The sequence below is a fragment of the Brachyistius frenatus genome, unplaced genomic scaffold, assembly GCF_029030835.1.
Source record: "Brachyistius frenatus isolate BFR_SWC_R1_liver_20210118 unplaced genomic scaffold, ASM2903083v1 Contig_330, whole genome shotgun sequence".
NCBI lineage: Eukaryota > Metazoa > Chordata > Actinopteri > Embiotocidae > Brachyistius > Brachyistius frenatus.
Genome location: NW_027210929.1, coordinates 219,441 through 241,946, shown reverse-complemented (window position 1 = coordinate 241,946; position 22,506 = coordinate 219,441). Strand labels below are relative to the sequence as shown.

Below are 22,506 nucleotides of genomic sequence, written 5' to 3'. Positions count from 1 at the left end.
TGAATCTTCCTTTTCAGCCTCTTCCTCCAATCTGGAAAAATAAGGCCGATGCAGAAGTGTCTTAAGCTGCAATACCACCGAGTGCCACTAGAGGTTGGCTCCAAAAAGCCTCCGGCTCCATAGACTCCCATTCAACTTCTCTCATCAAATACAAAGTCAATAAAATGTCCCCAGCAGTTATCTCGGTGTTGTTAGCTAAAGTCGCTCCTTCTTATTAGTTTTCTGGAGGTCCATCTGAAAATAATCCCTCATTCATTAGAAAATAAGCTTCAGAAAGATGTGTTTTTGTTTGATTGACCGGCCTGGTTCATGTCTAGTCCAGTTAGGACAAAAATCTGAACTGCAGGCTTCATAACGTTCACAAACCAACGGGTGACGTCACCGCTGGTTGGAGCTCGTTACGCCGTCTTCCTCTCCACCAAACACACCTTCCATCAAATTATTCTCCGCGACTCTTCTGTGTCGCTGCCAAAAGTGCTAAAAAGGATTTTCTATTGCTTTCCCGTGATTGTCTCCAAGCTTGGCACTCGCATTGTCTTCTTTCTTTTTCTCTTTTTTTTTCTTCCACTAACCCCACCCGTCTGGCACTCCAGGCAGGTTAAAACAAACAGGCAGCAAACATTTGACCCAGGTTTGCTCCCAGCTCTTTTTACGTCTTCTTTCCTCCTTTTGATTCGGTGACCAATCTCAGTCTGCTTTTAGGTTTTATTCAAGTGTGAAGGAAGCTGTGGACTAACTGTTTTATTGACCTTTTCTTCATCCGTCAAGGACGACTGCACGCCTGCAGGCTCTCTGTACTTTTATAACTGCAGGGCTCCAGGTTTTGTGGCAAATTTGAAACCCAAATTTTCCCAGAACAATGACACAGATTGCTCTTAAAACGAAAAAACATGAGTACATCGTCCCGGAGCCGCCAGCAGGGCTCGATTTGCTGCTGTTATGATTATCAATCATCAAAACGCGTGTTTCCTGGCACCGTCATGTGTTTCGTGCGGAGAGATTTCGCCACACAAAGGAGATAATTAGAAATTCATCAATGTGATGCTAATAACACCTGATGGGCCTTTTTTTTTTTTTCTCTAAACCAACAAAAGATACAATCAGTGGAGGGATAACGAGGACAGACAAGTCGCAGCTGAGTCAGTGATTAATATGTGAGCGTTCATCATCTGATATTGGCAGGCAGCTCGCAGGCACGGAGGCCTCAGACATCACAACGCGTAAGCAGCTGGAGGAGCTCTGCTGCGTCAGCACGGCCGCCGCGGTTCGTTATCAGAAAACCGTGCGTCCGCCGTCTATGTCCACTTTGAAGATTATTAACGCTGTATTTGTAACTCTGTAATTATAAAATCTGTCTTTGATTTCCATCTCAACATCGACTTGTAGACAATTAGCCAAGCACTAAATAAATAGGCGTTTTCCAGCCGGAGGAACTATTTCTAGGAACGGTGAAGCCTCCAGTTCAGATTCTGTCCGTCACCATCTTTGCAAGTTCGGAGCAGGAAGTGACCATATTTGGACAAGCTGGGAGAGGAGCCAGCGGTGGATCTGACTGATCTGATTGGAAACCTGACGATACTACATCCCGCCCACCGATAGCTGTAACCTGATTGCACCAGAGGCCTGTCAATCAAACAGACACGCCCCCAAAAACAGGTCTTTTTGAAGCTTATTTTCGAATGAATGAGGAATTATTTTCAGATGGACCTCCAGAAAACTAATAAGAAGGACTGACTTTAGCTAACAACACCGAGATAACTGCTGGAGACATTTTATTGACTTTGTATTTGATGAAAGAAGTTGAATGGGAGTCTATGGAGCCGGAGGCTTTTTGGAGCCGACCTCTAGTGGCACTCGGTGGTAATGCAGCTTAAGGCACTTCTGCATCGGCCTCATTATGTGGAGCCGGAAGCTACGAACACTTTATATACAGTCTGTGGTTTTATATACAGTTTAGAATTAGAACCTTTGAAGTTTCTGTAACTCTATTTTTGGGGACTTTTTTTTTAACTCCTAGCTCTGCTCGGGCTTCGGCAGCAGAAGAAAGTTTCAACTGGAGGCACATAGGAAGGATTTGTCGAATCATTTGTATTAACATCATTTCCAGCCATGTTGAAGGTGTTAAACTATCCGGCTCTGGAGGCCCCGGCGGCTCCATTCACAGGTCGACCCGGTGACGGCGGGGTGTCCTCGACAAGTTGAACCCGCCCGTGAGCGGAGACAAGGCCTCCATACATAGCGGGGCCGGGGCACCCTGCTGCTCACCGAGGGCCCCGCTGCAGCGCTCGGGGAGGCTACTGTTTCTGCCACTGTCAGGGAGATGGATGAGAGGTGGGGGGCGGGGGGCGGGGGAGGGGGGCAACACAGGAAGAGGTGACATCTTAGACTGCGTTTGACACATGAACACAACATCACCCATCCCCCCCACCCACACCCACCCCCTTTAACTTCACTCACTCTAAGTGAACATATGGCGCCCCCCCCCCCCCAACTTAAACACATATGCAAAAGAAATTAGATTACTGCTGACAATGATGATCAAATCATGGTTTGTCACACACTCCGTAACATCACCTATGCAACACGAGGCAGCGTACATATAGGAACACACACACACACACACACACACACACGTGTGCTGCACAAAGGGAAAGGAATCCTGCACCACGCTGTGACGCCGGACAGGCAGGGTGATGGATATGATGGATCAATCACAGCCTGTGTTTAATCAGGACATCACTCACACAACCTTATGGGATGGTGGAAGTGGGTGGAGGCGGAGAGGGGGCGAGGGGTGGGGTGGAGGCTCTTTATAACCACATTTAACCCCCGATGAGGATATTTATGGCTTGTAATGGAAGCGGGGGGGATGCTGTATATTCAGTCACAGGAAGGAGGTGACAAAAGGAATATTCGGAGGTCGTAAAGAGGGTTAACGAGCTGCAACTGATGGTCAGATCACAACGCTGCTGCAGAGATCAGGAACACTGGAAATGGTGGGACGTGATGTGATGTGATAGTTTAAATCCAACTTTCACAACAGTTTGAACTCCTTACTGTCAGTCAGTGAGCTTTCTTGGATATTTATGCTGGTTTAACAAGTTTAGAACTATTGATTATACGCTGACTAATGGTTGAAATGATATCGAGTATTAATCCGTGCCGTTTGGCCTAAAAATAAAGTATTTATGATGGAAAACTGGGCAGGAAAAAGGGGTCGAGCTATAATGTAGTAACGGTAGGTTTGGGGTACTTGGTACTATTTTCGCCTTCATCGGGGCACCAAGCCAGCTGAGCCGACACTGAAAATGTGACGTAGTTCCCTCCTTCAAGCCACGTCCACCTGAAAAACAAACAAAGCTCGCCCTCGAGGTGTTGTGCTCGCACGACCTTCAAGCCCTTAAGGAGAAACACGAAACTTTTAAACTTTATTAACAGTTTTTATCTGTGAAATGTTCTAGTTTTTAGTAGTGAACCGTGATTTAGAAAATACCGTCACGAGGAAAACGAAATCCAGAAGAGTACGTGATGCTAAAAGTGCGTAGAGTCGAGCACGGTTGAGCAGGAGATGCAGCTTTTGATTTATGACCCCATAAATTCGGTCCGGACTCAGAAATCAGAAAACCAGAGCTGGGTTAGCGAAAAAACCCAAAACCCAACCTAAAGGTCTGAAACATTACGAGGAATAATTTCAAGGCTCTGCAAAGTCATATTAACGGCACCTAAACTAAATCCAGAAGCCAAGTAGAGCCGGTTACTGGCAGTAAAAAAAGGGTCGCGAGGGAGGTGGACCATCCAGCCCCTTTCCTGTGCTTCGTGAAATCAATGGATGAGACTCCATTTTTGGGGTCTGTCTGAATATGACAAACTGCTGCCCCCCCCTCAAAAAAAAAAAAAAAAAAAAAAAAACTGGAGGTAATTAAACTGGATGCACTTTTTTTTTTTATGCACCATATGTTCATCATGATTTACATCCTGCATCCCACAACAAAAGAGCTCTTCTTCTTCTTCTTCCTGTCATATGTGGAACATGTGCAAAAGTCGGCTATCCGGGATCAGAGCTTCGCTGTCTGAAGGAGTCGAAGGCGAGGCGAGCTTCTTCTCACCTCGTCCAACCCCACGAGGCCCGAAGGGGCCGCAGCGCCTCACTCAGACGTTGTTCTACTGAAGACATCAGACTAATAGAGAGGGTCTGGTCCTTTTTATCTCGGTACGAGGTAATCATCCCTGAGTGAATGTGGCTCCTCCCAGAGCCCAGGAAGTGATTCCTGAACCGCAGCCAAGGAAGTCGAAGCAGTTGTCCGACCTGGGAACGGATAGACGCACCTTCACCGCGGACGTTTGAGTGGGCGTTGAATATGAAAGCGATTTATTTCTCAAGGAAAAAGCTTGAGTGTTGAGTAAGACCTTGGCTCCATTCTTATTTCTGCCCTGTTCTTGAAGCTTTCGACGTCACGGCGGCACCCCCTTCTCCTCCTCCCCTCCCCTTCCCACCTCCCCGTGCAGGAAGCAGCCATTGTTACAGCCTAGCGAGCGCCGTGGGCCGTGAAAGCGTTCGGAGGGAGGTGGTGTAGCCTGTGATGGATGGTGTCTCTCTCTCTCTCTTCCTGTTTGTAGTTTTCTCAGCAGAGCTCTCAAAAAAGTATGCACGAGAAGAAAAAGACTGAAAGTCTGGAGTCAAATCCGAGGAGATGCCAAACTCACACTCGTCAAAACTCTTCTTATCCCCCCCCACATGTTTTTGGATGTGAAGGCGGCGGCTCGCCGTTCCCCGTCAAATCTTTCGCCCCCTTTTGTCTGCGTCCACTCGCAGGTTTTAATTTCGGACGATAATTGGCCTGATACCGAACTCTTCTCGGTCATTTCGGTCGGACATGATGACAGGGACCGGAGCATGGGGGGTGGGGGGGGACCCGCTCGTCTCAGATGAAGATAGAGACCAGATTGGCTACACCCCCCCCCCCCCCTTGACTTCAAAACCTGACCTCTGACCTTTGGCTTTCACCTGTCCCTCCTCTCTCTCTCTCCCTGTGTGTCTTCTCGTGCGGGAAAGATGATCCTCGGCGCTGACCACCGCCACATATACGCGGCGGTGACAGCCAAGTTCCCCCCCCCCCCCCCCATCCTGAAGTCTTTCTGTCGCGGAGGTCATCTCTGAAGCTCCTCTGACACTTAATTACATCTCTTAAAAAGAGAAGGAGGGGGAGGGAGGGCGTTCGGTGTATGGCGGTCGCGGTGAAGGAGCTCTTCTTTTGAGGGAATCATAACCAGGCAGTTAAATCTCCCCCCCCAAAAAAAGCTTTACAAGATATTTGTGTTTATTGAATTGCTGTGACGGCTTAAAGTTACACTTTTCTTGCGTGTTATTGGTTCTTATTGGTGCCAGCCGGGGAGACAATGATCAATCTAAAGTAACTCAAAACTAAGCCAACACAAAGGAGGCGTGAACGATAACTCAAATTGTTCTGCTCACACAACCTTTAAAGGAAAGTTTTTGACGTAGAAAACCACAAAAGTTTACCTGAATTGAACCCAAAAGACTTGAAGAAAAAAAGAACAAAACGACACAAACTAGACGTTTTTTCAGTCCGTTATCGATTGATGGAAAAAAAAGCACAAAGAGATGCACAGTTCTTGTCAAATGAGTCTCTTTTATGAAAAAAGTGACATAAAAAATTAAAAAGCGTCCACACCGGGATGTTTCCAAGGAAAACCAAAAATATCAAAGATATATATGATCCACTAATCCAAATAATGCTCAGTCAGTCAGCTGCTTCCTACTTTTAAACAGCAGGTGTAACATTGTGCTGCTTTTTGTTTCTCGTCTCCGTTCGATAAGTCCGCCGGGACCAGACCGGGTCGTAACGATTCCACGGGTTCACTCGGGTCGTGTTCTGCCCGTGTCGCCTTCAAGACTGGATCTGGAAGAAAAAGAAAAGTTGTTGTTGTTGTTGTTGTTGTTGTTGTTTTCCTGAACTTCACCGTCTCAACTCAAACAACACAGAGCTGAAAGAGGACAAGAGAATGACGGTGGTACGAGTGTTGCAGAAGCACGACACCGAGTCCTACCGGGTCATTCTGACACATCTGAGGGTCGTTGTTATTATTATCATTATTATGTTTGTTTACTTGGGTTTAGATGGTTTTCAGCAAAATTAGCTGTTTTTTGGCAAAATTTGGCAACCACACACACACACACACACACACACACACACACACACACACACACACACACACACACACACACACACACACACACACACACACACACACACATCAGAATCGATAGAGAATAAAGTGAGTTGGTAATGATCGGTGTGAGTTTCCTCCGGTATCTCTCCACTCCACTGACCTTCTAAAACCTCCTCCTCCTCCGCCTCCTCCTCCGCCTCCCTCTTCTCTCCTCCATATCCTCCGCTCCTTCCCCTTCTCCCACCTTTTTGTCTCCGTGTGCTCCTCACCTCTTCCATATCCAGCAGCCCTGAGGTGAAAGAACCGTTCTCATTCAGGCCCGTGGAGGGAGGAGCAGCCCCCTCCCTCCCTCCCCCTCCCCCCTCCTCAATGGCTCTTTATCTCGGGACCCCCGGGCCATCAACATGACAATGTGACAATGTGGCAGGGCTTTTTAAAAAGAGATCCTGTGTTTGTTAAGTGTTTTTTTTTCCCCCTGAAGAGCCACCGCGGGGCCCGGTCAAAAGACGAGGGCCAACTTTGATCACACGACGTGAAAGGGATGGACTTTTCTTCTTTTTTTTTTTTTTTTTATTAACTCGAGCCGGGTTTCTAGTTTCTGCGAGTTTCTGAAGGATAATTCTAGGAAACCTTTAAATATATACGAGTGAGACATTTCTTAGAGAGTCTGAAAATGCTTTTAAAAAAGGATTCTGTGGAGAACCGTAATATTTTCCACACTCTGTGAATGCTTTTAGAGTCGCTGAGTTGCAGTTTGAAATGATGTTGACTGCGGAGATTTAGCCGAATTCACAGATGTCAATGGGCTCAGCACGAGCTTCCTCTTCTAAAGGACCGGCACGCACCTTTTTTTTTTGGGGGGGGGATGCACGTAAACAGGAAGTGCAGTAATCCCATTTAATAGCTCATAATGAAATCAGTGGCATCACAAATACTGAAAATCACAGCAGGCCACTTATTTAACCGCCTCAGAGATGTCGATTATTAATTATTTTGGCGGCACACGTACCCTTTTTTTTAAGCCCTTGACTGACATGTGATTATTAGTGACATATCTGAATTGTTTCTCCTGAGATTACCTCTGCAAAAAAAAAAAAGAAGGAGGGATTAGAGAAACACGAAACCCGCTCTTTGAAAACGCTCTTCTTTTTTTTCGGCTTCCACCCCGAAACCACCCAGAAAGCAAAGCAGACAAACTCAACGCAAATTCTTTCATTTAAACATCCACACCGCTTCTCGTCTTTTCCTCTCTGCCTCTGTGAAACATTTCCTATTATTCATCAAAAGTTGTGTATGTGTGTGTGTGTCTGTGTGTATGTGTGTGTGTGTGTGTGTGGGGGGGGGGCGCGGGGGGCGCTTTAAAAGCACCTCTCTCCCTTTCCCCCGTTAAGAGAGTGAAAAATAAGACATATCGGGGCGGCCTCAATGCCGACTCGTCTCATCTGCGGGAACAAGAATTCGCGGGATCATTAAAATAAAACACAAGTTACAGAAAATCGATACCTTTTGGCTCTGAGCGGTCGGGATAAGGAAAACGGCTGGAGGGGGGGGGGATGCTCCTGGATGGATGAACCGAGACTTGCCCTCAATTTCTGGCACAGAAAATCACATCGTTTTCCTGTCTTTTGCTTTTTAATTTGGAGGAACATTTTGTATTGCTGAGGTGATGCTCGCACTCGATCCGACAATAACAGGCTCGCTTGTTGTTTTTTTTTTTTACATCTGTGAGGGAAGTTAAAGCGACTCATCTTGACAACCGTTATCAGTTCACAACAACTCAAAAATCCGTATGATCTTCAACAAATTCTTTCTTTCTACTAAAATTAGACTCAGTTGCAGGTAATTAAAAAAAAAAAAAAAAAAAAAAACTGAATTAAAAAAAAAAAAAACAACTTCCGTGTGAAGTGTGAAGCTCTCTTTGGTTTTTTTTTAGTTTGAGCGGAGTGACCTTTCCGAGGCTGATTCACTGGGCTTTTGAGTTATGTGTTTTTAAATATAGTAATGGCAGTTTATTTTGAGCGCTGCACTCTGGGGAGAGTTATCACAATGGCCTCATTTTGCCACCGCGAGGATGGCAATCGTTTTTTTTTTCATGCAGGATTGTGTCATTGTCAAGGTTTTTTTTTTTTTTTCTCATCCCTTGTATGTGATGTTTCTATATTTACAAGTTCAGATAAAAAAAAAAAATTAAAAAAAAAAAATTAAAAAAAAAAGCATCATCCCGGACCCCCGATGCCGGCATGAAAACAAACGTTTTTTTTTTTTTTTTTAAATGGACGCCGGCACAGTTAAATTTAGGTCAAACGGAGACAAGATGTGAAATCAGCGTCAAACTCTCCGAGCAACACGTCCGTTCAACCGCTCGTGGTTTACAAGTGGAAACACGTTCGTCATGTACGTTCAGTCACCGGCCGACCCGAAAGAAAGTTTCAACTTCGACACGTCTGTGTTTCCTGTCAATGTTTATCTCCCACATTTGGTGGCTAAGTTGATATTAATACACAGATACAGATGTGTAAAAAAACAACAACAACATCCTTCAGAGACACAAACTCACAACACAGTTCGAGCCTCTTTCCAGTTGGTGGTTGTTTTGTGTCTCTTTGTTGTCACTTTTTTTTTTTTGGTCTTTGTAGTTGTTTTGTATCTTTTGTAGATTCTCATTTTGCGTCTTTGCTTTTTTTTTCTGGTTGTTGTGTGTCTCAGTAGATTATTTTGTTTCACTTTACACCCCTTTGTAGTTGTTTTGTGTCTCTTTTCTTCTATTTGTGGTTGAGTTGTGTAATTTGGTGGTCACTTTGCATCTCTTTATAGTTGGTTTGTGTCTCAATATATTTTGTTCATCTCTTTGCTTCTTTCTGTTGTTTTGTGTCTTCTTTGTCACATTACTTCTGTTTTAGTTGTTCCGTGTCTCTTTCATTGGCATTGTGCAGGTGAGGCCCGGGGCATCCCCTCGGGGGCCCCTATAGGGCCGGTGCCCGGCAGGCCTCCTCAGTAATCCAGCCACGAGTATGAAAGCTGGATATGGTTTTGGTTTTGATTAGCACGAGAAGCCAGATTAGCTCGAGAAGCTTTATTTGCTCAACTTCTTGTGTGCCTTTTGTCACCGGGATTTCACAAGAATGCAATCTAATCACATTTTTGGGCAACACTGGCAAAAATCAAATCCTAAAGCTGCTTTGAGAGCTGGAGGACGACTTCAAAGAAAACACTCGCAGCAGTTATTGATTTGTATTATTGAGCAAGACAGGCTGGATACAGTATAGTGATGAGGTTCAGGCTGGAATGCAGTAACGCATGTGACTTCAGTAAATATAACACACTGTGAGCGATGTGGTGTTTGAATTTAATGTGAGAGGAAAATACAGTTCAGCAGGTGTACCGAGAAAAAAAAGAATTCTCTTCCACAAATTTTTAATCCAGTTTACTTCACACAAAGAGGCTAAATCTGACTAATATCCATGTATCTCTGTCCAATAATGAAAGATCTGCATTAATTCCCAGCAGCTAACTTAGATGAAATTACAAATGGTGCTGATTCTGTTTAGTTTGCACTGAATGAAGCTACAAAGTGCTGCATGAGCTCCTGAAAGCAGACAAAGCTGTAAATAAGACACAGAAAAAGTGTTGAGGGGGTAAAATGTGATATCTGACTCACAGCAACCTGTAGCTTCCGCTTCCTATTGGCTGTTGTGTTTTCTTTGATGTCAAATTAAATGTGCAAATTAAAGCATAGGCCAACTTGCAGTGCTCAAATATGTAACATCGATGCGTCATGAATTAATTTGAGGACGCCAATTTGTTGGTTGAGTTCACAAGTTTATGTTCCTTCCATAATGCTTGTCAGGCTCATTATTTACATGTACTTCATGTTGCACAGTATTTGTACAAACTAACCTAGATGTAGGCAGACTTATAAATGGAATAGATATTATAAATATAATATACTATTAATATATATATTTTTTATATTTTATATTTTTACTGATATTTTACTGATATTTTATTGCTTTCTATTATTATCTATTGCTTCCTGTATGCTGCTGTAGCGGAAAAAAAATTCCCCTCGGGGAGTAATAAAGTAACTACCTAACCTATATATATATATATATATATATATATATATATATATATATACATATATAGGGTAGAGTAGGTAGGTATTTACTTTATTAATCCCCGAGGGGAAATTTTTTTCGCTACAGCAGCATACAGAAGCAATAAGATAATAATAGAAATAATAGAATAAAATACTAGAATAGAATATAATAATAGAAAAGCAATAAAATAGCAGTAAGAAATATAAATATAAAATGCACAGTTTATACAGTACATTATATATATATATATATATATAGGTTAGGTGTATAGGTTAGGCTCATTATTTACATGTACTTCATGTTGCACGTACTGTCATGTCATCCACATTTTTTATTTTGTTGTAATCTGCAACATTTTTTTTGATCAGAAAAACGCAGGTTTTGGGGGGGGGGGGGGGGGGGGGGGGGGAATGCATATTTGCCCCATGAATGCCACAGACGTGTGTTCGCGTTTCATTTGAATCCCGAAGACCAACGGAAAATGCCGAAAGCCGCGGTGACTGCTGGGAAACTCGAAACTCGACAAACCGCCATCTTTCTTTACAGCGAGTTAGTAGGACAAAATAACAACCACTTTTCTCGGGATTATTTCTGCAAAAACAGAACCGCTCAAGCAGCTCCGCTTGATCTGTTGTCGTTAAGAGCAGCCGGCGGGGCGCAGTTCCTGTTATCGGGCATTAAAGCCACAACGCGCAGCGGAGGGAGGAGGAGGAGGGGAGGAGGTTTTTTTTTTTTTGGGGGGGGGGGGTTGAAAAGCGCTCGTGCCGGTGGAGGAGGAGAACATGGGCCGCTCACGGAGCCGCAGCTCGTCCCGGTCCAAACACTCCAAAAGCAGCAAGCACAGTAAGAAACGGAGCCGCTCTCGGTCGCGATCCAAAGACAGGGAGCGGTCCAAGAAGAGGTCCAAGTCCCGGGAGTCGAAGAGGAACCGGCGCCGGGAGTCGCGCTCCCGCTCCCGGTCGACGACAGCTTCGTCCCGCAGAGAGAGAGCGGCCTCGCCGCCGGAGCGCATCGACATCTTCGGCCGGACGCTGAGCAAGAGGAACGCCCTGGACGAGAAGCAGAGGAAGGAGGAGGAGGAGAGGAAGGCGGAGATGGAGAGACAAAGGAAAATGTGAGTATTATTAATAAAGAGACTCGGGATTAAATGCACTTAAACGACGCTGGTCGTGTTCGGCCTGCAGGTAGCATGCTAAGCTACATGTTCGGCTAGCTCCCTTCAGTTCGCCTCCTAAACGTTAGCTCCCCCGGGCTAGCAGGCTAATGCTAAAAATGCTAGCAGCAGACTAGTCGGGCTGCGGCAGGCCCACCTGACCTCTGACCTCCTCCCTCTCCGCCCGCTCTCAGAGCAGGGAACCGGCTCACCTTTTAACCCCGGAAAACATATCACGGGGTTTCGCTTTATATTAAGATTAAATGACGGGTGGAAATTTAATAATAAATGACGCGTAACCTTTTACAGACCTTCTAACTCCAAAATAACAAACCAACCCCGAAGTTGAGACGCTTGTCTCGCAAATAATTTGATCTATTTCACGTTTTATTCATTATATTTGGAGTCAAAACAACGGCTGAGTGCTCTGAAATCACTTAATCAAGTCATTTGTTGAGAAGTTGCACCAAACGTGAATTAATTCTCGGGGAAAAAACTATTTAGGTCTTGAACTGAATTATTAATGCTTTTTTTTAGAAGGAGGTTGATCTTTATGAGCTTCTTTTTTTTTTTTTTTTTTGCACTGCTGCATAAAGGCATCAACCAAATCATATGATACATTCAGGGATTGTGACACCAAGAGTTTCCATTCATTCATGCAGAGGGGATAATGATGCACCCCCCCCACCCCCACTAACTTTTCCGGAGCTGCACGGCTCTGTCCGTGATTGGCCGGCTCACCTGTACTTGTCAGGTGTGAACCCAAAAATGTTCCCAAACCGTCTCAGTCCAGCTGCTGTATCAGGACTGATTTGGATTTTTAAAACACCTCCGTGTCAGAGATCTCTGTCGCAAATTTGCATCGCTGCTGATTCGAGTAATTATGATGCAAAATATTTTGCATTTTCACGTCATTTATCCGCCATGCCTCCGGTCTGTGCAAATAATATTCAGGATTATATTTAGTAACTGAAGAAAAGACGGTTCGATGCACGAACGAGTGTGGAAATAGCAGCCGCTTTACGTGGAGTTAAAAAAAAACAAAAAAAAAACACCATATAAATACATTTATTAGTTATGAGAAGTCACGGCAGATTAAGCACGTAGTAAGGCACGCTCGTGGGGCGAAAGTAGGTCGGTGAACCTCGCAGCAACATCTAAAGACGGACGTCTCCGACTGAACCAAGAAAGATGGATATGATAGTCACGACTCTTCGTTGCGAAACGCTTCAGCGGGTTTCCGCACACAAGAGTGACAGCAGCCACGTTTATTGTCGGCTGCCAGCTTCTATGTGTCGGACAGGGAAGCTGCTGTTGTTTCTGTGTGTGTGTGTGTGTGTGTGTGTGTGTGTGTGTGTGTGTGTGTGTGTGTGGGTGGTACCCAGTAGAGACACCCGAGATCCGAGCCGCTGTCCCACACCTGGCGCCCTGAGTGTCTCGTCCTGTTGCCTAATAGCCATAGGGCCACTTAACCAGGCATACAAATGTAAAGACGTGGCAGATAAGGAAGGAAGGTGGGGTGAGGGGGGGGACTCCGGTTACCCCGCGGCTGACGGTATTGAAACCAGATCCAGGCCCGGCGTAGAGAGAGAGTGTGTGAGTGTGTGTGTGTGTGTGTGTGTGTTTACAGTCGTGCCAGCAGGTGCCGTGACAACACGCCTCCCAGCTCCTCGTAACTTCCTGTTCAGAGTGAGAAAAAAAAAAGAAGGTAAACAGGCCGACAGGTGACCTCCATCAACGTCGTCGACCCTTCAGGCTGCTGCCGCAGGTGCAGAAAGGCTGATAAAGGACGTGTGCCCGTGGGCAAGGCAGCTTCTGGCTCCGACATCAGTGTCGTTGTTGTTGTGTTTTTTTTACATCCAACACGTGTGAAATAAATCAAATCAAAGAAAAGGACTTTGTGTCACGTCGGAGGTGGCGCCTGCAGCTCTCCCATCTTTTGGCTCGTAAACATGGTCTTCATTTCATACAGAATACCAAAATTGTACCACTTTGCATTTGGTATAAATGCCGTACGGTGCTTCTTAACGAAGCCCTAAAATCTTCTCTCCTCCGGCAGCCGGCAGCAGGAGATCGAGGAGAAGCTGATCGAGGAGGAGACGGCGCGGCGGGTGGAGGAGCTGGTGGCCAAGCGGGTGGAGGAGGAGCTGGAGAAGCGAAAGGACGAGATCGAGCGCGAGGTGCTGCGGCGCGTGGAGGAGGCGAAGCGCATCATGGAGCGGCAGCTGCTGGAGGAGCTGGAGCGGCAGCGGCAGGCCGAGCTGGCGGCGCAGAAGGCCAGAGAGGTAACGCTCGGTCGTTTGGAACGAACCCCCCCCTCCCTTCCCTTGTCCCCCTTCTCCCTCCTTCCTCCTCCCCCCGCCGCCACCACCGCCACCACCGGGACATGTGGAGGTGGAGGGACTCCTTCTTATTTCCTTCTATAACCCCTGCCGTGGCACAAGTTTCACTGCAGGAAGGTGCAGAAACCTGGAAGTCCTGCAGAGGAGCAATTTATTATAAAAGTGTTCTTGTTCATTTATTTGATTTTTTTCCCCTGCACAAAAACATACTAAACAGTCTTGACTACTGCGTTTGTAAGTCTTTTAAGGGTTAAAGCTTACAACGAGGATTTTTTAAAAGAATTTGGGGGCCCCGATTTGCCGTATATGAACACCGCCGGGTGACCTCCCACTTCACAAAAAAGAAACTCAAGGAATAAACACAATAACCAACCATTTAACATTTAATATCAACATAAAATATATATTAACGATAGTGAGACAAGCCGGTTATCATTCTGCAGTATATTAAAGAAAAGATTCAAACGAGGACACGTGAATAATTTACAGCAGATAGAAAGAAAAAAAAAAAATGAACAAGTTGCATCACAATTACCGTATGAACGGCAAACTTGGGCGACCTTTACAATATTATTTATGCGATCATTTCCGACCGTCGCGAGGCATCGAAAAAGCACTTTTATTATTCATATCACAGACTAAAGTAACTCTATCACACTCGCAATCCCGCTCGTTAAGGTTGCGCTACCGCAATGTTTGACGGTCTCCGAGCAGCTTCCAGGTCCCGCCGTGAGAATTACGGGAACTTAAAAGTGTCCGTTTAATGCCGGTTGAAGGAGGACCTCCGACTCACCGCCCGATCTGAAAGTTTTGCCACGGCGGGGTTGAGAAAAAAAGAAAGGGGGAAAAAAAAAAACCAACAAAAAAAAAAAACCTGATGGACTTCGTGCTCTATTTTCATCATTTATTCCCCCCCCCCCTTCACTTTTCATTGTTTTTTTTTTTGTATTATTTATATCTGTAAGCATCTCTGTCATTGTCTGTAAATAAAGTCTTTTATTTTATTTTATTTAAAAAAAATTTTTTTTTTAAAGATGCCACTTCACCAGACAGTTGTAGGACATTTTATAGTTTTTGATGAATTGCGTTTGGCAGGTTTTTTTTGTTTGAGTTTTCATCCTCAACCTTTTAAATGGTTTTTAATGATGCTGTTCTCAGCCACCAACCCCCCGCCCCACCTTTCCCCTTTTTTTTTTTTTTAATATATATATTTGCTTTTTTTTTTTTTTTTTTTTTTTTTTTTGAGAATAAAGAGGATAACCGACATCTGACAAACCCCCGGTGCCCCCCCGGCACCATTAAGAAGAAAAAAAAATAATAAAGGGGGTTTGTTTACACTACAGTAGTAATGTATTGTGAATGAGAGGGGGGGCAGCTAAAGCCGAGTGACCCCGACATCCCCAGGGGGAGGGGGGGGGAGCAGCGGCTCGGTACTAATCGGGTGAGAAGTGCAGCTCCTTCTCTACCTTCTCGGGATTCAACCGTTCCGTCTCTGCTCTCTAAACCTCCCGGTTCGGTTCGGTCCGTTTTACTCGGTAGAAAATAGCAGGACGGCGTCTGTGCAGAGTTCAAAGGTCCAGTTGGGTCAGGGGGTCAGAGGTCAGGAGATTTAAACCTGTAGAAATTGCTCATCTGTTTGATTCACAGACAGTTTATCCCATACAGGTATTTCCCCCCCCCTTAACAGTCTGGACTTCCTGCTTCCTGTTTGACGAGGTTATAACTATCTAACCTTTTTATCGTTTTTTTTATTTTTGTTTTTATACTGATTATTGTCTTACAGTTCAAAGAGCTTCTTTTTTTTTTTTTTTTTTTTTTGTGCTGTGTTTTTGTTCTCATGACCTTGCTTCTCCTATAGGGCTGCTGCTGAGTCTGATATCTTGGTACCTTGTAAATACATTTTTACTCACCACCTTCCTAACTAGCCCTGCAGCCTTTCAGCTCAGCCGTGTGACTTGTGTGCTGTCACTGTAAGTGTCGTTCCCCCCCCCCCCTCCCACACCCACTCACTCCCCCCGGTGGGGTCCTGCTCGAGCACACACACACACACACACACACACACATACACACACACGCGCACACACACACACGCACACACACACACACACACACACAGCGCTACACAGATCAGTTATAAAGATGAGGAATCCCCCCTCCTCCCCGTACCCACCCCCTCCCCCCACCCCGTACCCACCCCAAGGGAGCGCTCCTCTGTCTCTGCAGGGGGCCACACAGTCCGGGACGAGACAGTAAATATTCCACCGTTTAATGCCGAATGCTTTTCACCGGTTGTGTAGGTACACAGGCAAAAGGAAAATGCGTAGGTATACGTGCAGCGGTGAGCCAAAACTATTCCCTCCTTTATTTGTATCCTTTTTATTTTTTTATTTTCTATCTCTCTCTTGCTTTATAATGAAAAAAAAAACAAAAACAACAACCAGCAACTGAATTTTTCTTCTAGACTGTAACTGTCTGTCATTTATATCTGTCCTCTTCTTTATGAGTGTGATGAGTGGGTTCCCCCCCCCTTTTTTTTTTTATATATTGTTTTTTTAATCAACAACGATAATAATAATAATAATAATAATAATAATGCAGAGGGTACTTGTAGGTGTGGCTTAGCTGTAAATGTTTTCTAGGATGGATGTCAGCAGCCGTAGCAGGAGGGGGGGGTCACCCCCCCTCTCCACCAGAGTCTCTTTATTTTTTTTGGCCCTTTTCTATGTATATTTTAAACAATTTTAAAAAAAAAGTCAAATTCAGGCTGAGCCACAGTGTGAGAGGCTGAAACAAACTTCTCTGTGATGTAAATCACTTTGTGTGGGTGCGCGTGTGCCTGTTTTGCTTGCTGGTAGTGTGTGTGTGTGTGTGTGTGTGAGAGAGAGACAATTAGAGGGCGAATGTAATGTGTGTGTGTGTGTGTGTGTGTGTATGTGTGTGTATAAGTGGCCGTAGCCTGTTCGTGAGCTAACATGTCACCGTGTCGCCCCTCTAGGAGGAAGAAAAATCGAAGCGGGAGGAGCTGGAAAAAATCCTGGAGGAGAATAACCGCAAGATCGCCGACGCTCAGGCCAAGCTGGTACGACACACACACACACACACACACACACACACACACACACACACACTGGTCTGGTTTTACGTGTTCTAAAAGTCTTTAATCACGAACATTGTACCGCAACACGACCGGAGAGCTTAACGGTCCTTTTGGCAGCGAGGCCGGCTTCTGTCGAGCGGCTTTGAATGGATGGTTATCGGCCGCGGTTCTTCGGTTTGTTCCTGCTTCCCGTCGGCTACATGAGCTTAAAGTCGGACTAATTTGTAAAGCGGTGCTTTATTTGATTTGTACAAGCTGAGGGCTGCACGCACTTTCTTTCTTTTTTCCCAGGGAGGTTGTTGTTGTTGTTGTTGTTGTTGTTGTTGTCCCCGTCCGACCTTTTTTGTTTTGCGTGTCTCCGCCGCAGGCCGAGGATCAGTTGCGTATCGTGGAGGAGCAGAGAAAGATCCACGAGGAGCGCATGAAGCTGGAGCAGGACCGTCAGAGGCAGCAGAAGGAGGAGCAGAAAATGATCCTCGGCAAGGGCAAGTCCCGGCCCAAGCTCTCCTTCTCCCTGAAGGCCACCGAATGAGACTGCTCCACCTCCACCCCCCCTCCCAAACGCCCGCCTCCTCTTCCCCTCCTCCGCCTCCCCCTCAAGTTGGTCCTGCCTTCATCCTTCATCCTCCTCCTCCTCCTCCTCTGTGGAACGCTCGCTTCGTTTTGGAAGTGCTGAAGGAAGGCCGAGAGGGGGGGGGGGGACAAAAAAAAAAGAAAGGAGGGCGTGACCCGGTCTGGAAGAGGAGGCAGCTCTTCGCCCTGGAAGGGACCTGACTGCCTCCCTCCCCCCGCCCACACCACCTCCACCTCCACCTCCACCTCCCCTCCACCGCACAGATGACTCTTGTTTGTGCTTCGTTTTGTTTTTATTTTTCATTTTTAGGGAACTTGAACTCTTGATGTAGGTCGCTCTAACATGCACCCCCCCCCCCCCCCCGTTAAGTCTTAACTCCGCGTGTTCACAGCCAGCAGAACCACCGCAGACATCCAGTCCCGACAGAGAGGTGCGTGTGCGTGTGCGTGTGCGGGAGCTCGTGTGCAGCCTGGGAGTTGGCCTGTGGTTTTCCCTGCTTTTCATTTTTTTTTGTTTTTTTAAAGTAAGACTCTCCTCCTTCGCTGCGGTAACAAATCACAGCCTTTCAAAAAAAAAAAAGAAAGCACAGTCGACTTCCTCCCGTCCACCTTGCTCACCTCACTTCCTGCAGCTTCTTCTTCTCTTTTTTTTTTTTTTTAATGACATGTCGTCCTGAGAGGAATCCTAAAAGCGCAGGCGAACTCCCACGCTGCCCATGATCCGAAAAAAAAAAAAAAAACAACCGACCTCCACGCCAGGAAAAATGCGTCCGCCGTCTCCGATCCGGAAGCACCGAGGCTCACTTCCTGTATGATGTAATGTTATTTAGCCTCGGTGTGATGATGTTGCTGACTCCCCCTCCCCCTCTCCCTCCCTCCCCTCCCAGTTAAGATTGTGTTATGAATCCACGACTCTAACAGAAGGAAAGTCACAGTAACGGTTATAAATACTTTTGAGCTTTTGTTTTGACGGGACTGTGTTGAGTTGTAGGGGGGGAAAAAAAACAACAAACCCCCCCCCCCTCCCCCGAAGCTCCGGCTCGTGTGTTTTCTGGTCCCTCAGCTGTGTTTTTTGTAGTAAATTAAACTCGGCAACGGCGCCGCACTTTTGGTAAGTCTTGATTCGTAGAGGATGCACAAGTTCAGGTAAGACGAAAAGGTTGGAGGTCAGTGTGTGTGTGTGTGTGCGTGTGCGTGCGTGCACGCGCACGTGTACGTGTGTGTGTGTGTGTGTGTGTGTACGTGTGCGTGAATGTGTGACTGACACACTGACCTCAAGTGAGTGTTAATGACTTTTCTTTGTTTTGTTGTGGGATCTTGAATTTGTCATGTATTGCCCCTCCCCTCCCCTCCCCTTCCCTACCTCCTCCTCCCCTCCTCTCCCCCCTCGCCCCTCCCCCCCAACTGTCAAGGGACTGAACAGATCAATAAATCCATTGAATGCCTGCGCTGACACGTGAGGTGCGTTTGATTCGTGTACACCTGAAGCTCGACAGCGGCATCACTGGCGCTCGTCCTCCCGTTTGCCTGCAGGTTTATTGCGCAACTGCTCTCCCATTTTCCTTTTCTTTTCTTTTCTTTTCTTTTCTTTTCTTTTCTTTTCTTTTCTTTTCTTTTCTTTTCTTTTCTTTTCTTTTCTAACCCTGGAGGCCGATACATCAACGTCCAGTTAACCGAATCCCTGTAATAACGTTGCCTAATTAGTTGGCAGCTGCAGTTTGAGGACTTTCGTGCAGCCGCTTGTTCGTTTCCAGCGACGTCGGGAGGCCCCGACGTGTCTCGACATAATTTTTTTGCAAGCTTGACCGTGAGTTCATGAGCGCCCCCTTCCTCCTCCTCCTCCTCCCCCCCACCCCCCCCCCATCCCCCGCTCTCATCGGATTAAGAGAGGATGACAAATCACCCCCTCGACGAACGTACACCCGGATTTTCACGACGGTGTTTGGAAACATTTTAATGGGCTAAAAAGCGAAACGCTAATAAATCCAATTGTGGCTGTCGCACCGAAACTCTACGTTTTTAAAGAAGTGAAGCAGCGACGGATGCAGCTGATATTCACGTTTGATTTTTAATGCGGTGAGTTATTAAAGAAAATTTCCAGTCCGCCACATCACGGGAACGACGACGGAGGGTCCTCCGGACCGTTTCTGACCTACGGAGGCAAAATACCGTCACGACGTGTTTATATTTACTCAAAACAATTTACCGTGAACGTATCACTGTTTCTTGAAATGTCTGGAGTCTTTTTTTTTTTTAGGAAAATGTTTAAATAACACTCAAAAAACTCAAACTAGTTTGCCACCCTACAGCCTCGGATACAACTAATATAACAATTGTTTATTTACAAAAAAAAAAAAATCTTAATTCATTGCTCCAACATGTTAGTAAGTAAATTTGTTTATCATATAAATAAATATGCCAGTAAAAAAAAAAAAAAAAATTTCTAAAACTATTTAAATAACCCCACTAACGCAAAAATAAAAAGCGAGTAATTAGCTTCAATTTTCCCCTAGTTAAAGCTAGCTACAGCTAATGTTACAATTTTGTTTAGTGTACTTAAGATGTTTTTTTTCGTCACATTAAAAAAAAAAGCCAGTTAATTGTATTTTTTGTGGAAATATTCACTTTTACTTCCAAGCTTTATTTTTTTTCTTCCATTCGCGAGTTACGGCCGGCTGACGACAGCCTTCGCTACAGCTGTTATAACAATTTTATTTCTTGTATTTACTACAAAAAAATAACTTATTCATTCGTAGTGCCAACATTTTAGTAATTGCGTTTTCTTAATCCCCTTAATAAAGCAAATAAAAATGTTTACGAGTACCAAAAAAAAAAAAAAAAAATACAGCTGAAGCTAACGAGCCTAGTTCAGCACAGTGGCAGTGACGGCTGCCTTTGGTGAGTTTATTGAAGCCCTCTTACATTATTACATATTTAAATGCTTTATTTGACATTAAATTTGATCAAACTTGAGTTTAATAGTTGCGTCGGCCTTAAAACATGTCCTTGCTTGCTGTGCTTTGTGGGACTGAAGATGGAAATGAGCTGAAGTCTGCTACAACAAATCTCTCATGGGGCATTAATGGGTTTTATAGGATTGATATATATATATATATATTATATAAACAACTTTTTTTAAATAATAAAATAAATCCTGCATGAATAAATTTTTGTAACTGTCGGCTTGGAGTTGAAACGTAAAACATTTTACTTCAGTTTCATAGTTTCTGCATTTCTGCTGTTTAAAAAGCACTTTGTGAGACATTATAGGATCGTTTCTCTTTATTAGTTTTGACTCCAGCTTCGGTATTTGCACGTGATTGTGAAGTTGTCTGTCTCGGTCTTGGAGCCGAATTCACACAAACACCCACCGAGGTGCTGGAAGCCCCCCCCTCACCTCCCCACCCACCCGACAGGGACACTCGCCCACCGGAGCCCCGGCGGCCCCGTCCGGCTGCTGCAGCCTCGTCCCGCCGCGTCACTTTCACTTCCACGGAGGAATTCAAAGTAAGTAAAACAAACCTGAAAACTGCTTTTTTTTTTTAATTTTTTTTTTTAATTATTATTATTTCACAGAGAAATAAAAATGTGTCTTTAAAACAAAGTTATGGAAAGAAAAAAATATTATTTTTCTTGTTATTTCAAAATAAAATATTTTTTTAAATTCATTTTATGAGCCCGTTAAACTTTATAATACTTTCTGCATTAATTTGACAAGAATGCCCATTAATTCTACTTTAAATTAACGTTGTAGAAGAAGAGTAAAGGCTAGTTATAGTCCAGGAAAAACTTCGGTTTTTCTGCTTTGCAAGTGTCAAACTCGGATTCGGGGTAAAAAAAAAAAAATGTGTGTGTGAGAAGTGTGTGCGCGCCGGTCAGGAGGAAAAGACTCCGGACCGGATTCAGGTCCCGTTTCAGCCCCTTCAGAGACAGGAAGGAAGACATTTAAAAATAAACTTTCTTTGCATCAGCCTTTCACACACAAAAAGTATAAATAAAAGTTCACAACAAACGATAGTTTAATACGTTCATGAAACGATCGTTTATTAGTTGATAGGTCAGGCGGAACACCTTGTGATTAAGGATGTTTTTTTTGAATATTTCATGGATAGGAAAATCCAATTAAAAACACATTCAGCCATTTCCAGGCCATTTTTTTTTTTTAATAGATTAGCGTTACGTGCATGAAAAAAAAAAAAAAAAAAAGCAAATTAATGAATTTAAGCCCGTGTAGGGATTTTTTTGTTGTTTTGCCTAAAGAAACAGTATTCATGTATCCTGTTAATCTAATAGACTGCTGGCCTCCTCATTCAATTCAATTAATGTAATAAACACAGTCTGCGGTGCCGTGGACCTCCTCGGTGTTGATTCCGGGACGGATCGGACTCCTCAATTATCTGCCTGGTGTCAAATCAGCCGCAATCACCAACAAACAGCCGCAATCCGCAGAAAAAACAACAACACTAATATACAGCCCTGATCGAATTAAATCGTTAAAACGTGTCCAAACTTCACACTTCCCAGTCGGAGAGTTGACTGAAGTGTGTGTGTGTGTGCGCGCTCATTAAATTAGAGCCTGTTCACTAAAAGTCAGCCGACAAGGTGTGAATGTGTCCTTTCAATTAAGGAAATATTACGGTAAAAATAATGTTTTCCGAGTTAATTATGCAGCTCAACAGAAGCTCTGATAATGTTAGGAATAATTATTAATTTTTTTTTTTTTTTTTTTAAATCTCTTCATGACGGGGAATGAAAGACACTTTTTTAAAACTCTTAAAAACGTTTTCAAAACATGTGAATTTGCCCTTTAAAACCTTCCTCTCTATTAGAAAACAATGTTCATTAAATGTTATTATGTTTTATTTGTAATTAATTGTAATCAATGCGAATTATTTTTTGATTTTTATTTTCATTTCTCATGTTTCTTTTAGATGTAAAAATGAAACAATAGTTTCTGACCTTCGTGCGGGTTTTTCCCGCTAGTGGGCGCTCTTGGCTTGCAAAAAATAAATTTGCTGTGCACTGAGTTGTGCTAGTGCTCCTGCAGCA

At 44.5% G+C, this 22,506-nt stretch overlaps 1 protein-coding gene and 1 long non-coding RNA gene across 2 annotated transcripts in view; both read left to right on the top strand.

The window, feature by feature from the left end:
* The window catches only part of LOC138635815 (uncharacterized), a 59,726-nt gene extending 41,276 nt beyond the window's left edge, over positions 1-18,450 (top strand). The window contains exon 2 of the long non-coding RNA XR_011312180.1: positions 17,889-18,450. This is a non-coding gene — a long non-coding RNA (uncharacterized lncRNA). The remainder of the gene's footprint in view (positions 1-17,888) is intronic.
* On the top strand, positions 10,810-18,450 carry LOC138635814 (arginine and glutamate-rich protein 1-B). The gene is made up of 4 exons (XM_069723485.1): positions 10,810-11,406; positions 13,505-13,730; positions 16,783-16,866; positions 17,252-18,450. Exons 1-4 carry the CDS (start codon positions 11,075-11,077, stop codon positions 17,414-17,416), a joined length of 807 nt encoding a protein of 268 aa, XP_069579586.1. The 5' UTR covers positions 10,810-11,074; the 3' UTR covers positions 17,417-18,450.
* Positions 18,451-22,506: the final 4,056 nt, after the last annotated feature.